Here is a 15,820-nt window from a genome sequence, read left to right on the forward strand (position 1 = left end):
TAGATATTCAGAAAACATTAAAACTCTGAACAATGTTTCCAAATATATTTCTCCCCAAAAATGTTTATAATAGGTGCAGGACCAGATGGAGTTGAAGAAATTAAGAGACATTCGTTTTTCTCGACCATAGACTGGAATGTAAGTATGGAATGAAAATTTGCTTGAAATGTTTCTTATAATTAACTCATGTCTAAGTATCTCTTTTTCCCTCCAGAAACTATATAGAAGAGAAATTCATCCACCTTTTAAACCTGCAACCGGCAGGCCTGAAGATACATTCTATTTTGATCCTGAATTTACTGCAAAAACTCCCAAAGGTAAGAAGAAAACATTAAAACTCAAATATAAAACAATGAGTGCATGCTATTCTTGTTGATTACAAAGTATTTTTGCGCATAATTCTTTTGTTTTATTTTTGAAGTTCCCTGTTTCTGCTGTGGGTCTGCCTTCTATCTTCTCCCTAACTAAAATGTGCAGTATTGTTGTATTGTCATTTAGAGTGGTATTGTTCAATATAGTGGCAATTACTTGCATGAGACTAATGAAAACATAGATAGGTTTTCAATCACCAGACATATTTGACATGCTTAGTAACAACACGTGTACAGTGGCTACAGTATCAGCACAAATAAAAATTCCATCATTCCAGGAAGTTTTATGGGATAACCTTAATTTTAAATATCACTAACCCTGTAATTCTTTGATTTATTATGCTTTTCAAATGAATTTGTTATTTTCTAATTTTCAAGGAACCAATTGTTAGTGCTGTGGTTGGAGTGAGTGATCAGATCAGATCAGATACAGTGTTGAGATATGCTGGTAGGTAATATAATTGCTTTTCAAAGTAACCTTGCTGTTAATTTCTTACTCGTTTCAGATTCACCTGGCATTCCACCTAGTGCTAATGCACACCAGCTTTTTCGGGGGTTTAGCTTTGTTGCTATTACCTCAGATGATGAAAGCCAAGCGATGCAGACAGTGGGTGTACATTCAATTGTTCAGGTGAGTGAATGTCTAAATGATTTTAAATTGGAAATGCCATAATGTGCAGGTCATTATATGAATCGTTATTTCTTAGGTGCTAGCTAGCTGAAGATACAGTTTATATCATTATTATTACCGTTAGGAATTCCTTTCCTATGTCATTAAAAAGATTGTGTGAATAAAATTCCTGAATGTCTGTGTGATTTGAGAATGTTATTCTGAGGAAGTTGAAATAAGCATCGTGGTCTTGTCCTTCTGCCTGCTGTGCCTCGGTGTTTGCCAGGCCTGGTTTCTTCAGCCTTAGCCTCTGCCTTTATCAGGCCAGCTGTGGGCTATGGGTACTGACGTAGAGTTCCTTCTGCCTCTTTTTCCCATTACTTGTCAGAATTGTTCAAAAAAGGTAAGTAAAGACCACACAAGCAGATTTTTAGGCACATGCGTGAGTATGGGCAGTGGGGAAGGGGTAAGTGCAGAACACGACACTGGGCTGATACGTTAGAGGAACACAGTGGTGCAGTCTAACTATATTTCCTTCTTCCCATCCTAATACCATGGCAAAAGAAATTTACTTCATCCTTCAATCCATAAAAGGAACTACATCAGTCTTTTGAAGTATTGAATTGTTTTAAGCATATCATTAGTGTTTGAAATTTGTTCGTGATTAAGTTGCTTTTCATCTGATTGTGTGTGTGCAAGACAGTCATTTTGTCACCCAAGAAAACCAACTTAAATGATAATTTTTAAGCAAAATTTATGTTGGAAAGTGAGTAGTCCGTCCCTTTTACTGTATAAGCACATGAATATATATCAAGTTTTAAAATTATAGTTTCTATACCTAAAATAGAAACCACAAGCATATGCTGCAGAATTCAAGTTCTAACGTGGGCGTGGAAAGTCTCATGTCAGTAAAGTTAAATGCATCACAACTTCCTCAGCCTGTTTTTGGAACCAGTAACTGCTACTCAATCAAGTGTATATTACTTGCCCCTAACTCATGAATAGCTTCTTTAACCGAGGTTGTATGAAGCTGTGATCTGAGTTAAAGCAGCGGAGCATGACTTCAGTCTAGAATGATGACACGTCATTGCTACTTAATCCTTAGATTACACAGCCTACTGCTCACTGATACATCTAAAACGATAATGGGCATGTTCTAATTCTGAATCTACTTAAACATTCTCTCCACCAGCGATTTTGGTCTTCTCATTTGCAAAGGTGCTTCAAAACCTTAGATCCAGTTAGGAAGTGTAGTTAAGCAAGATTAAAGAGAAAGCTGTAGGCCCCCTTAAGTAATTTGGCTTTTTCTGGTGTACATACTGAATTTTTTTCTTTCTTTAAAGATGTATTTATTTATTTATTTATTTATTGTTTTCTTTATTTGAAACTCAAAGTTAGATCTTCCATCTGCTGATTTACTTCTCAGGCGACTGCGATTGCCAGGACTAGACCAGCCTGAAGCCAGGAACTTCATCCAGGTCTCCCACATGTGTGGCAGAGGCCCAAGCACATGGGCCTGCTTCAGTGCTTTTTCTAGGAGTGGCTTTACCCACTGTGCTTCAGTGGCATCCCCCCCCCTTTTTTTAAACTTTTAGTGGAAGTAGATTTGAAGGCATATTTCATGCTGAATATTTTACGGTAGGAACTTACTAAAATATGCACTTGTAAGGAATGAATGCTCAACTCACATTAACATCAGTAATGCACACTCAGTAGCATATCCCCCTATTATGAAGTGCACTCTTCTTAAAAAAAGGTATGGAACTCAGTTTATCATTTTATTTGTAGCAATTACACAGGAACAGTATTCAGTTTACCGATGGATATGAAGTGAAAGAGGATATTGGAGTTGGCTCATACTCTGTTTGCAAGCGATGTATACATAAAGCCACGAACATGGAGTTTGCAGTGAAGGTAAATATTTTTTTTCCATTTCAAATGCAGTTCTAGCAGTCCTTATTCATGCATGTAAGTACCAGTTAAAAATTACACTTTTGATGAAAATACTTTTTGTTAAAGAAAAAAAATCAGTGAAATATCTGACTAGGGATTTTTAGAGGTCTGGTAGCATAGATCCCCTTCTGGGCTAATGGTGAGATAGACATGTCCAGTTTGCCCAGGGCAATGCTAGTATATATCTCACATGATTTCTTTTTTATTTGAGAGTCAAAAAAATGGAGACTGGTAGTGCTTCCAACCCCTGGCTTGCTTCCCAAATGTCCACCACAGCTGGAAATGTCGCAGAGTAAAGCTTGGGGCCTGAAACTCACTCAATCTAATCTTCCCACCTAGGCGGCAGTGAAGCAGCCACTGTAGCCATCATCTACAGCCTCCCAGGAGGAAGCCAGAGTTGGGAGCATTGCCGGGACTTGAACCCACACACTCTCGTGGGATGTGAGCATCTTAACTGCTAGACCAAACACATACCCCTTACATGATTTTTAATAATACCACTTTTACTCTTAAAAGTTTCCTTTTTCCAGTAGGGTGTCAGAGACTGTCTCAGAATTGTGCATCAAATTGTGCATGTTTACATTTTCTTACAAAAAAAAAAAAAAAGATTGCAAACCTCTTTTCGTATCCAAAAGGCTATGTGAACCAGTAAAAGGACTAAGACCACCACTGTAAACTACTTTGCTCTGGGCTGTTATGATTTCATCAGCTATCCCATCAGGATACCTGGCAGCGATGGAGTGCCATTCAGGGTTAGATTACTGTTCCAAAGTTGGATGCAATTACTTTATACAAAGTCATCTTGGTCCATAAGGCTTTCTACCACATAAATGGCAAATCACAGAAACACATTTAATTGTCTCTGCTCTTATTCTTTTATGTGGGTTATATAGAAATTCCAAAATGTTTACATAAAAGGAAAGAAGAAAATAATGCACTTGGTGGGAAAGTTTTACTATATCCTTTTTCTTTAAGTACAATGAAAAAGCAGTATTTCCAAAGCCTTGAGAATACTTCTAAGATATTGTAGATTCTTCGATTAGTTTCATAAAACCAAGCCAAGCACAACTGGATTTTATTAAAATTATCATAAATCCGGGGCCCACAAGTATATGTTATGGAGATAAATGTGTACTGGGGCTCAAAATAGCAAAATCAGAAAACATTGTGAAAAACAGCACCTTTCTGGGTGTTCTTTTTTTTCCAAAAGACTAGTTCCAGACCATCTCTCTGAATTAGCATGTCTATTCCATATGCGTCTGACAACCATCCATTTACCAAATTTCTCACTATTATTTACAATTGATCACGGTGGACACCTGTGTTTACCTTTCTTGTTCTCCAAATACAGAATTGTTTTCCCACTAAATCTATTTCAGACAGAAGATTAAATTCATGCTGAGAGTTGTAAGCCCTCTCCCTAGGTTGCTGGAGTGTTTAGGAATTTATTGGACACAATCATTATGCTGTTTGGACATCAGATATACAAAGGCTACCACATTTGTTTCAAATGACCACTTGAATTGCAAGTAAAACTCATCGTAAAAAAAAAATGTGTCAGTAACAGATCAAAACATCAAGAAAAAAATTTTAAAGAAGCTGACTTAAAGGTTAAAAAAGCTACATTAATATTTTGAAGGGGTTTATTACAATAATTAAACAATTCTAGCCAAGTAAAGTTCTAGGTGTGATCTTTAAATTTTCTGCCTAGCTTCAAAAGTAACTTCTAGTTAGCTATTAATTTTTATGCATAACTAACATCTACTGGGGTATTCCATGGTAGCACTTTTATTAAAGGAAGCAAAGCTAATTCAATACACAGATGCTAGTGATGGTGTTATATATACACACAGCTTTTAATTATCTGTATTGTTAGCAAAAAGACATTGACTGAGTTGCCAAATGTTTGAAGATGTTCAAGAATGAAAGAAAAGGCTTTTGAGTTAGTGTGAAACAGCTGGTACTGGGCCAGGCCATAGCAAGGAGCTTAGAACTCCAAATGGATTTTGCGCATGGATGACATGGGTCCATTTTTTCTGGATATTTTGTACTACTTTTCCTGGTACATTATTATAAGGGAATTGGATCAGAAGTGGAGTGGCCCGGATTTGAACTTGCACTGATATGGGATGCTAGTGTGTCAGGTAGCTTAATGTGCTACACCACAACCAGCCTTCAAGACTAAATTTCTAATGAAACCTTCTGGCCAGGTAGTTGAATAAATATGATTGATAAATGACTCATGTTTGGTATTTAAATAAAGTAGTACTTCAGTTTCATAGATTGCAACCATCTAGTTTGTGGTATTTTATAACAAATTTTGCCTTTCAGATTATTGATAAAAGCAAGAGAGATCCAACTGAAGAAATTGAAATTCTTCTCCGTTATGGACAGCATCCAAATATTATTACTCTGAAGGATGTAAGTACAATCTTTCATGGGCATAATTTGAATTGTTTGTCTAACATTTGGAAAATCTCAAATATCTTTTGGTAGATTGGAAACTTATTGTAGAAAGTTTAGAAAGTAAGCTTCAAAGCAATGTATATAGTATACCTTCATTTCTAAAGAAAGTATGCGATTTTCTGCTTCTATAGAAGTATCTCTGATGTTGTTTTTAGCATCTGCTTTTAATTAAAGCGTCAAATGTCAATATTAACATTACTACTAATTAATATTCAGGATTCATTAGTCTAACTTTGCTCCAGATTTCCTGAACTGTCCCCCTCTATACTGCTGGAAAGATCTAGCTCTCATGCTTACCCGGGTTACTTTCCTGCCTGCAGAGAGGACCCCTTAGCCCTCACACCGCTGCCTGCCTTTGTGGTGATTTTGAGGTTTCGTCATGCACCCTGCACACTCCCCTACACACTCTAGCCAGACTCTAGTGTGTTTAATTTTCTGAGCATGCCTGTTTTCTTGCACTGCTCCAGCTTTTAACATATTGCTCCCTTAGTGGTTCGGAACACTGTTTCCCTTCCTTGCTTGACTAACTGACACGTATCTACAACTTTGCTCAGACACCATTTCTTCTCTTGAAACAAGCTTGCACTGCCCATTGCCACCCACAGGACTAGTGAGGTATTCCTTCCCTGGGCTGTGTTACATTACACTCCTTCCTGACTCTCTGGCTTCTATTGTAACGGTATGAGCAAAGGACGTGAACTCCCCAATAGCTCTTATCACTGCTTATTGTTAGATGAATGATGCTTAGTCTCATCGAAATATGAAGCCAACTAATGTAAGTAGTTAAATAACTTACTCTTCAAGAAACCAACCAGGGCCCAGTGTGGTGGCCTAGTGTCCAAAAGTCCTCACCTTGCATGAGCCAGGATCCCATATGGGCACTGGTTCTAATCCCGGCAACCCCGTTTCCCATCCAGCTCCCTGCCTCTCTGTCTCTCCTCCTCTCTGTATATCTGACTTTCCAATAAATAAATAAATATATAAATCTTTTAAAAAGAGAGAAACCAACCAACAACATTCAAAATGAATTATTCTTTCTATAAGAACTCCCTAACTTGTCACTTCACCTTTGTTTTGTGTGTGTGTGTGTGTGTGTATGTGTGTGTGTGTTTATCTTTGTTCTTTCCTTCACTTCAAACTCCACAAAGTCTCTAAAATTTCTGTACACTTTTATTACAATGTCTATAACATTTTTGCTTACATCTTTATTTTGTCTACTAAAATTAAAAATTTGAGGACCAGCCCTGGTGCAGTGGTGTATCAGGTTAATCTTCCACCTACCGGCATTGGCATCTCATGTGGGTGCCAGTTTATGTCTCTACTCCTCTACTTCAGATCCAGGTCCCTACTTATGGACTGGGAAAGCACAGAGGATGGCTAAAGTCATTAGGCCTCTCCACCCACGTGGAAGACCTGCAAGAAGTTCCTGGCTCCTGGCTTCAGGCTGGTTATTGGCTTTAGGTCTAGTGTTGTGGTTATTTGGAGGAGTCAAGCAGTGGATGGAAATACCTGTCTCTTCTCTCTCTGTTACTTTGAGTTTCCAAGTAAAATGAATAAATCTATTTTAAAAGTCAAATAAAAAATTTGGGGGAAAGATTTTTGTTTTTCTCCTATTTGGGACTCCACTACTTGATCCTTTTTATGGAATTAAGTAAAATTTTCCAGTAATATTATGGTGAGTGATGTTTATTTAGATGAAAGAATTACAGAGAGAGACTGAAACAGTTCTGCTGGGTCACTCCGCAGTGGCCACAACAGCCAGAGTTGAGCCAGGCCTAAGCTAGGAGCCAGGAGTTTCTTCTAGGTCTCCCACATGGATGGCACAGTGCCCAAGTACTTGGGACATGTGCTGCTGCTTTTTCTAGGCCGTTAAGCAGGAGCTGGAGCCATTGGGAACTGGCACCTTGCCCAGTTGGGTGCTTGCTCTACAGGCAGCAGCCTTACGTGCTACTTCACAACATTGGACTCATTGGACTCAGAAGTGGAGTTTAATATAGGGATTCTTTCAGTTAAAGATTGCCTGCGCACAAGTCCAAAACATTGTCTAGCTTTCTGTCCCTGTGTTGCTTGTTCACTGGTATGTTTTTGTGCAATTGCACAGCATTTTTATTTGCTTTTCAATCTTCCCCCTTAATTCTTGTCTTCAACTTGTCTTTTAGTTTAATCACAATCAAAATACCTAATTCTTGTATGTTAATGCAGAGGTTCTGCATTGCAGAAATTCAAGGACATTGTAACAGTGTATCCCTTTTTGTTAAGATTTGTCCATTTTTATTGGAAAGACAGATGTACAAAGAGAAGGAGAGACAGAAAAATCTTTTGTCCACTGGTTCACTCCCCAAGTGGCTACAACTGCCAGAGCTAAGGCAGTCTGAAGCCAGGAGCCAGGAGCTTCTTCCTGATCTCCCATGTGGATGCAGGGTCCCAAGGCTCTGGTCCATCCTTGACTGCTTCCCCCTGCCACAAGCAGGGAGCTGGATGGGAAATGGAGCAGCCAGGACAGGAACAGGCACCCATATGGGATCCTGGTAAATAGAAGGTGAAGATTTAGCCACTAGGCTATCACGCTGGACCCCGAAGTAGATCTTTACACTAGTCCCTGTTATTATCAGTGATAGCAAGAGATTAAGAGAGCAGACCCTGAGAGCCAAAGTTCAGGGCCTTTGGCAGATGCATGGTGCCCAGGGTTCCTTGGGTTGCCATGAGTTAAGGTTCACAGAAGCAAAGTACTGGCTATCTTTCCAACATTTGGTCTCATCAATTCCTGTTCTAATATTCTTAGATTACAAATTGTTTACACATATTATATGTTATATCCTCTATTAGTTGCAGAGAATAAAAGTGTTCTTGAATGGGCAGTCACTTTCACACACTGATCCTCTACCTGCTTGGGAAAGCGGTGGGCGCCAGCGGATGAAAGGTCTTCCGCTGCAAAATTTGCCTTTCCAGTAATAAATAAGTACCTTTTTGAGCATTAAGCACAGATGGGCGCAGCACGGTAGCCCAGTGACTAAAGTCCTCGCCTCATACGTGCTGGGATCCCACAAATGCACCAGGTCATGTCCCCTCCGCTTCCCATCCAGCTCCCTGCCTGTGGCCTGGGAAAGCAGTTGAGGACGGCCTGAAGCCTTGGGGCCCTGCACCCACTTGGGTGACCTGGAGGAGGCTCCTGGCTTCGGATCGGCTCAGCTCTGGCCTTTGTGGCCACTTGGGATGAACAAGCGAAGGGAAGATCTTTCCATCTCTCCTCTCTGTAAATCTGCCTTTCCAAGAAAAATAAGTCATTAAAAAAAAGTACAGGTTATAGGCAAGGGGGCACACACAACTTGAAAGCACCTAAGAGTTTTGAGTCGTGGAGTAAAGAGGCTGAATTGACAATGCCTCTCATCCTGGGGGATCTGCAGTGTTTGCTGCTTCTTTTAAAATATGTGTATTTATTTATTTTTATTGAGAAGTCAGAGATTCAGAGAGACAGAGAGAAAGATCTTCTATCCAATGATTCCCTCTGCAAGTGAATGGCTGGAGCTGAGCCAGTCAGAAACCAGGATCCTGGAGCCTCCTCCAAGTCTCCCAAGTGGGTGCAGGGTCCCCAAAGCCTCGGGCAGTCCTCGACTGCTTTCTCAGGCCACAGGCAGGGAGCTGGTTGGGAGGCCGCGCTGCCAGGATGCCAACCGGCACCCATATGGGATCCTGGCACATGCAAGGTAAGGACTTTAGCTACTGGGCTACCATGTAGGGCCCTGTTTCCTGGTTCTGAACCCTACCTTAGTTCAAGCCTGTAACATTCCTCCCATGCCTTTTTTTTAATCCTCCCCTAAGGATTTATTTGAGAAGAGTGGAATAGGGGATTTTCCATCCCCTGACTCACTCCCCAGATTCCCACAACAGCCAAGACCAGGCCAACCTAAAGCCAGAAAACTGGAACTCCAGCCATGTCGCCAGCATGGGCGGCAGGGACCCAAACGCTTTGCCCTTCCTCTGCTGCTTTCCCATTAGCAGAAGCTGGATCAGAATTGGAGCAGCTGAGACTTAACCTGATGCCCTAGATGGAGATGCCTTAGCCTGCTTCCTCACACTGGCTCAATTACTCCTCTGAAACCTACAGACTACAAAAAGAATGTCAGGACCAAAGGTCAGATAACAAAGCCATCAGAATGTGGCACTTGAACAAGTGACCTCCAAGACAAATGCGCTAGTAATACCAAGCCCCACAGATATGTGGTGACAGTCAAATAAATATGTGGGACCATAGTACAGGCTGCGAAGGATAGTTCATGTGTTCAGGGATAATAAATTCATGGCATGTTTTACTATCTACATGAAAAAATTTGTTTTCTTGAATGTTTTTATTTCTCCTTAGTATGCTGAACTTTGGGGGTACATAAAGCTTCATGTAACTGTTTATATTGAATTGTCAAATTTTCTAGGTATATGATGATGGAAAATACGTGTATGTAGTAACAGAACTGATGAAAGGAGGTGAATTACTGGATAAAATTCTTAGACAGAAATTTTTCTCTGAGCGAGAAGCCAGTGCTGTCCTGTTTACCATAACCAAAACTGTTGAATATCTTCATGCGCAAGGGGTAAGTCTGGCAGCCTATGTGTGTGCACACACACATATCTAAGTTCACATGCCTGTTTCTTGAGCTAAAATTGTAAATGTAGAAGTTACTTTATACATGTAATGGAAAAATAGCTACTATTAGCATAATACTAGTTGTCCTCTACAGAAACCTCTCTCGTAAGCTTCAGACTCCTGAAAGCATAATTCTTAATGCTTTCCAAGAAAAAGCATGCAATATCTCTGACCTGGAGAGCACAGCAATTTCTGACAGGCTGTTCTGTATTCGTGAAAACCAGGCCCACTGAAGGTTAGAGGCGGAACCAGGGAATCCTGGTTTATATTCTTGTATTAAAGGAAATCCTCGAAGCCACGTTGTCATCTGTCTTCCGGCTGGTAGATGCCCTCCTCATCTCTTCCTGCTTAGAGACTTCCCAAAACAGAAAAACCGTCATCGTTTCGAAGAAATGAAGTCTGGGAGAGAGAGAGAGCCAAGGGAAACAGCAGAGTTTGAAGAGGAAAAATGAGAGATTACTTTTTCAACTTTCAATGACAGAAATTGTATGCATTTATGATGTACAACATGATATTTTCATGCATTGTACCAGAAGGTTACGTCCATTACGCAGTTAGGTGTTAATGCTGGAGCTTCCTGATTCCTAGCTTATCACAATCTTCCCAGTGCTGTATCTTGAAAAGAGGAGAGTGCAGTGTTTGCAGGATTTATGACCTTGCATTTATCTCAGTCTTCCATGTTGTTTTCCCAGGGCCTCAGCAATAAATACTTAGTTATCTTGGATGACGAAAGAATTAATGGTCTGGGTGTTAGCAGCTAAAGCAACAGTGATTGGTTTAAAATGTAGAAGAGAGTTGAGTCTAAGAAGGCGCCCCAGGAACGCTGCCACTGACGGCAGTTCCGAGGCAGGTTATTCAAGGGGAATGTAGCACAAAACAAGAAAAGGCATCTTTTTGCATATGTAACATCTCGTATGTAAAACATGAAATACTCAAAATCTGGATTTGGGGTTCTTGTTTTTTCTTTTTACTTCTAAAAGCCATACATGTTCCATGTAGTCCTTCAACACATAACTTGTATTTATTATGTATATGCCTTGTACATGCTGATCCCTCTACTTGGAACAAGTTCTTAGGGTTTATTCTTTCTGTACTTAGATCATTGATATTACCTCCTCTGGAGACACCCTGATATCCTTATTTAAAGTGACCTCCCAGTTATGCGCCATATCTCAGCCTGCCTATTCTCTGCCTCTCTTACTACCGTTTGAGCTCCTACTATGACAAGGCCAGGTTCTTAAGATCTTTTTCACTCACGTGTACAGCTCCTTATTGAAAAAAAAAAGAAGCTATGGCACATGACGACACTTAGTATATATTGCCAAATGAGTGAGTAACCTGGAGGGAGAGATTGCCATTTGCATTTCTCCTTAACCTAATTACTCAGGTGGGCAGAGGCTGTAAGTCAGTCCCTTTCCCGGGTATATATTAAGTCATGTGTAGCTCAGCATGTGAAGTGCCTTGCTAGACAATATGTGAATAAAGAATTTTAAATAATGGAAACGTGTTGTTGATGCAGTTCTTTCATGTGTATTTCAATTAGGTTGTTCACAGAGACTTGAAACCTAGCAACATTCTTTATGTGGATGAGTCTGGTAATCCAGAATCTATTCGAATTTGTGATTTTGGCTTTGCAAAACAGCTGAGAGCGGAAAATGGTCTTCTCATGACTCCTTGTTATACTGCAAATTTTGTTGCGCCAGAGGTAATGATGTGAGAATTTGCTTATAGAATTGCAGTGTATTTTAAAACTTGTCGTGTTTAAAGTAAAACAATTAGTAGATGTTTGTTTGAAGACGTACTGAACAAATAATCAGGATAAAATGCATACAGGAGGAAAAGCGAAATTCTTGACAGTATGCTGTAACAAACAGCCCTTCTGGTCCCTGGCATTTCTCAGGTGAAGTTCTCACCATTCTGAACTCCTTGCCCTCTTGGTAATGCCTTGTCCTCTTCTTAATGCCCTTTGGATATCTTCTACTGTCCCACAGCTCCTTCTTTTAGCTACTAAATCCTGTCTTAAATGTTCCAGGTAAGCTGAGTAGCTACCCTCTAGCCCTTCCTCTTTCCCCATATCAAAAAGAAACCGCTTTGGAGGCAGGCATTGGACATAGCGGATAAGATGCTACCTCGGACACCTGCATCTCAGAGTCTGCGGTCAGCTCCCGGCTCTGGTCCCAAGCCCAGTTTCCCACACGGGAATTCCCTCCCTCGGAGGGCAGCAGCTCATCTCTCTGTGTCCGTCTCTAATCCTTGAGGCCCTTATTGTCCTTTTTGCCTTCCGAGTACATAGATTAATAAATAATCTTTCAGAGTAAGGATGGGGCAGGCATTGGCACAGCGGTGGAATCAGCGCTTTTGATGCCTGTGTCTCCTGTTAGAGTCTTGGGTTTAAATCTCAGTTTTCAACCCAGCTTCCTGTTCATGTGCACCCTAGGGCAGTAGTGGTGGCTCAAATGCAGACACTCCTGTGGAGTGCCAGGCTCTTAACTTCAGCCTGTCCCAGCCCCAGCTGTTGTGGATGTTGGGCATGTAAAACAGCAGATGGAAGACCTCTATCTCTATCTTTTAAATCATTAGAATAAATGTGAACATATATAAATTGACATCCTGACATTTATACTCATAGCATTTCAATGGGATTTTGTTAGAAAAGTAGTATTTTGTACTATGCCATTGTGTGATTTTTAGAGCTTTGTTTGGGGCTGGCGCTGTGGCTCAACAAGCTAATTGTCCACCTGTAAGTACTAGCATCCCATATGGGAGCCAATTCGTGTTCTGGCTACTCCACTTCAATTCAGCTTTCTGCTTATGCCTGGGAGGGCAACAGAGGATGGCCCAAGTCCTTGGGCCCATGCACTCAAGTGAAAGACCCAGAAGAAGCTCCTGGATTTGGATCAGCTCAACTCTGGTTGTTGTGGCTATTTGGGCTGTGAAACAGCGAATGGAAGATCTCTCTCCTTCTTTGTAAATCTGCATTTCTAAGTAAATAAAACGTTAAAAAATAAATCTTGTACAAGTAAAATTTTGTTTGACAAAAATAAACAGAGATTCTGTCCATAGGTTCAATGCCCAGATGCCAGCTCTGCTTGCACAGTCTGCATCAGCAGAAAGTTGGAGCCAGGAGCTGCAGCCTGGCATGCAGGCTTCTCACCTGGCACATTAAACATAGGCCAAACACTTAGCTTGGAATGGTGGGTAGCTTAACCACCAGGCTGCAGGCTATATGCCCACCCCATATGTGGTTTGAAAAGAGTCATGGTTTTAGTAACCCTTTCTATAGACCCAAACAAATGATAAATTCATTAAAATAAGAAACTTCAGCACAGGCTTTTGGTGCAGAAGTTAGGATACTGCTCTGTCCCAACTACATCCTGCTATTGGAATATCTAGGATCAGGTCCTGACTCTTCTGCTAACCTCTGCTTGTGTGCACACATGGAGACTACAGATGATGGCTCAAAGACTTGAGTACATGGTACCCATGTGGGAGACCCAGATTGAATGCCAGCTCCTGGCTTCAGCCCGACCCAGCCCTGCCTATCGCATGGAAGCTTCATGTGCCTTGTGGCACAGCAAGTTAAGCTGTTGCTTGCATTGCCAACATCCTTTATCAGAGTGTCATATTAAGTCCTGGCCACTCTGCTTCCAATACAGTTCCCTGCTCATGTGCATGGGAAAGCAGCAGATGGTGGCCCAAATAATTAGTTCCTGGAACCTAGCTTTAGGTCTGGTCAATCCCCAGCCATTGTGGCCATTTGGGGAGTGCAGCAGCAGATAAACTCTACCTCTGTCTCTGTCCCCTTAACCTTGCCACTCTGCCTTTTAAGTAAGAAAATTATATTCACCTTTGTGTCTACAATGACCCTCAATAAATAATAATATAAAAATCAACATGAAATATATGAATTAATAATAGACTTCTAGAATAAGATTGAGTATATTGTCTTATTTGTCAGTTATGGTCTGTTGAGGTTTTCTGTTACTGATTTGGTAAATATAATTTGATTCATAACCTATCAATATATTTTAAAAGCATTGGTGTGATAATGCTACATTTTTGCTTTTTCTAGGTTTTAAAGCGACAAGGCTATGACGCTGCCTGTGATATATGGAGTCTTGGTGTCCTCCTCTATACAATGCTTACTGGGTAAGTACAGGCCATGTATTCTAAACATTTCTTCATTAGTATATTTGCTTAAATGATCCAGGTGAGTCTTCTTAATGCTTGTGTTATAATTTATGTCTGTGTTTTTCCAAACTAACAAATGTGTACTTTCCTGCAATAACACTACATTTATACTGTTATCATCTATGATATGCTGTTTTAATGTCTTGATATCCTAAGATTACTTTTCAAATCTCTTTTATACTTTATACTTTATTTCATAAGCATACACTAGTTTTTAGTGTTACTGTATATTGTATCATAGTTTATAGTGTTTATGTTTGTATATTATATATATCTAATTTTTATGTTATATATGGACACTGCAAATAAAGATCAACAACCAAAACAGAAGTTTGATTCATTAACACTTTCATCTTATTATAAATTAGCTACACTCCATTTGCAAATGGCCCTGATGACACTCCAGAGGAAATACTGGCACGAATAGGTAGCGGAAAGTTCTCCCTCAGTGGCGGTTACTGGAATTCTGTTTCCGACACAGCAAAGGTAAGTATGCCTTTTGATTATAAGTCTTTGAGTAAATAACTTTTCTTGCATATAAAGGGGGAAAATGCTGTCAATTCAAAACTTTTGTGTAATTTAAACTCATAAATGAGTTGAGTGTTTCATTTCCCAGAAGACATTAATCCTGCCTTATGAATACATCTGAAGCTCTTACAGACACAAACTTAATGAATAATAATGGTAATTTTCATGATTTGAAGAAACAAGTTATTTCAGAAAGTTTGTAGAAAGATCGAAATAAAAGATAAATTCACCATGTTAGGAACTGTTTTGAAATCCATGCATGCCTGGGGTCTTCAGAAACTTCATGAATATGCTTATTATGAAAAGCATGTGCATACATTTTGAAATTGTTTGCACCAAAGAAACCCTATCTTTGATTATGTCATCCATGAATGTCTTGAAGTACTTGGAGAAGTGTGAGGCCAGCTGACTGTGAGGAAATAGAACACATCAAACATTTGTATAGATTCTTTTGGCATAGCATGTGAGACCTCAGTTATCCAATTTAATGGCTACAGATAGATATTAGGCTTTATAACTGCATTTAAAATGACATGTTGGCCTTTGCCTTTTTCTCACAATAAAATTTCCCAAAGCAGACAATTTCTTTGGGTACCTGTTTCTTTTTGTAATTCCCTTATTGAACATCTGCAATATGCTTAACACATGAAAGGCCCCAGAGATAAAAGTATGTGATGAAAGTTCCCGCTCTTATGGAGCTCACAGTCAAAAATTGTATAGTGCATTGTCACATATACTATTAACAGTAGAACAGTTTCTATGCTGAGATGGGTGGTGCTCAATCAGAAGGATTTTAAGGAAAACTTTCTCAAAGCAGTGTATACTGCTTGCTGCCCTGCAGCAATGGACTTGGTGCATGGAGCTGATACTAACACACAGGGGCTACCAACTGATGGTCAATAGCCCAAGTTTATTAGTGGCATCAGGCTTTCATAGACTGAGGGTCACAAAGGATAAGGGAGGAGGTATTGAGGAGCTTATATAGTTCCCATAAGCCTGACTATGGAACCCATCAATTATTTCCATACCCTTGTCTGAAAATCTCTCTCTTTGTTTTGCATA

The 15,820-nt window shown here is 40.0% G+C and overlaps 1 protein-coding gene across 3 annotated transcripts in view; it reads left to right on the top strand.

The window, feature by feature from the left end:
* The window catches only part of RPS6KA3 (ribosomal protein S6 kinase A3), a 100,242-nt gene that overhangs the window by 77,254 nt on the left and 7,168 nt on the right, over positions 1-15,820 (top strand). For all 3 annotated transcript variants that reach the window (XM_041000427.1, XM_041000417.1, XM_041000408.1), the window contains 9 exons: positions 74-138; positions 215-317; positions 878-1,002; positions 2,770-2,895; positions 5,266-5,355; positions 9,828-9,986; positions 11,583-11,744; positions 14,112-14,188; positions 14,599-14,716. In XM_041000427.1, the coding sequence (XP_040856361.1) occupies positions 74-138; positions 215-317; positions 878-1,002; positions 2,770-2,895; positions 5,266-5,355; positions 9,828-9,986; positions 11,583-11,744; positions 14,112-14,188; positions 14,599-14,716 (1,025 nt within the window). The remainder of the gene's footprint in view (positions 1-73; positions 139-214; positions 318-877; positions 1,003-2,769; positions 2,896-5,265; positions 5,356-9,827; positions 9,987-11,582; positions 11,745-14,111; positions 14,189-14,598; positions 14,717-15,820) is intronic.

The sequence above is a fragment of the Ochotona curzoniae genome, unplaced genomic scaffold (assembly GCF_017591425.1).
Source record: "Ochotona curzoniae isolate NIBS_2020 unplaced genomic scaffold, NIBS_Ocur_1.0 contig_1274, whole genome shotgun sequence".
Lineage (NCBI taxonomy): Eukaryota > Metazoa > Chordata > Mammalia > Lagomorpha > Ochotonidae > Ochotona > Ochotona curzoniae.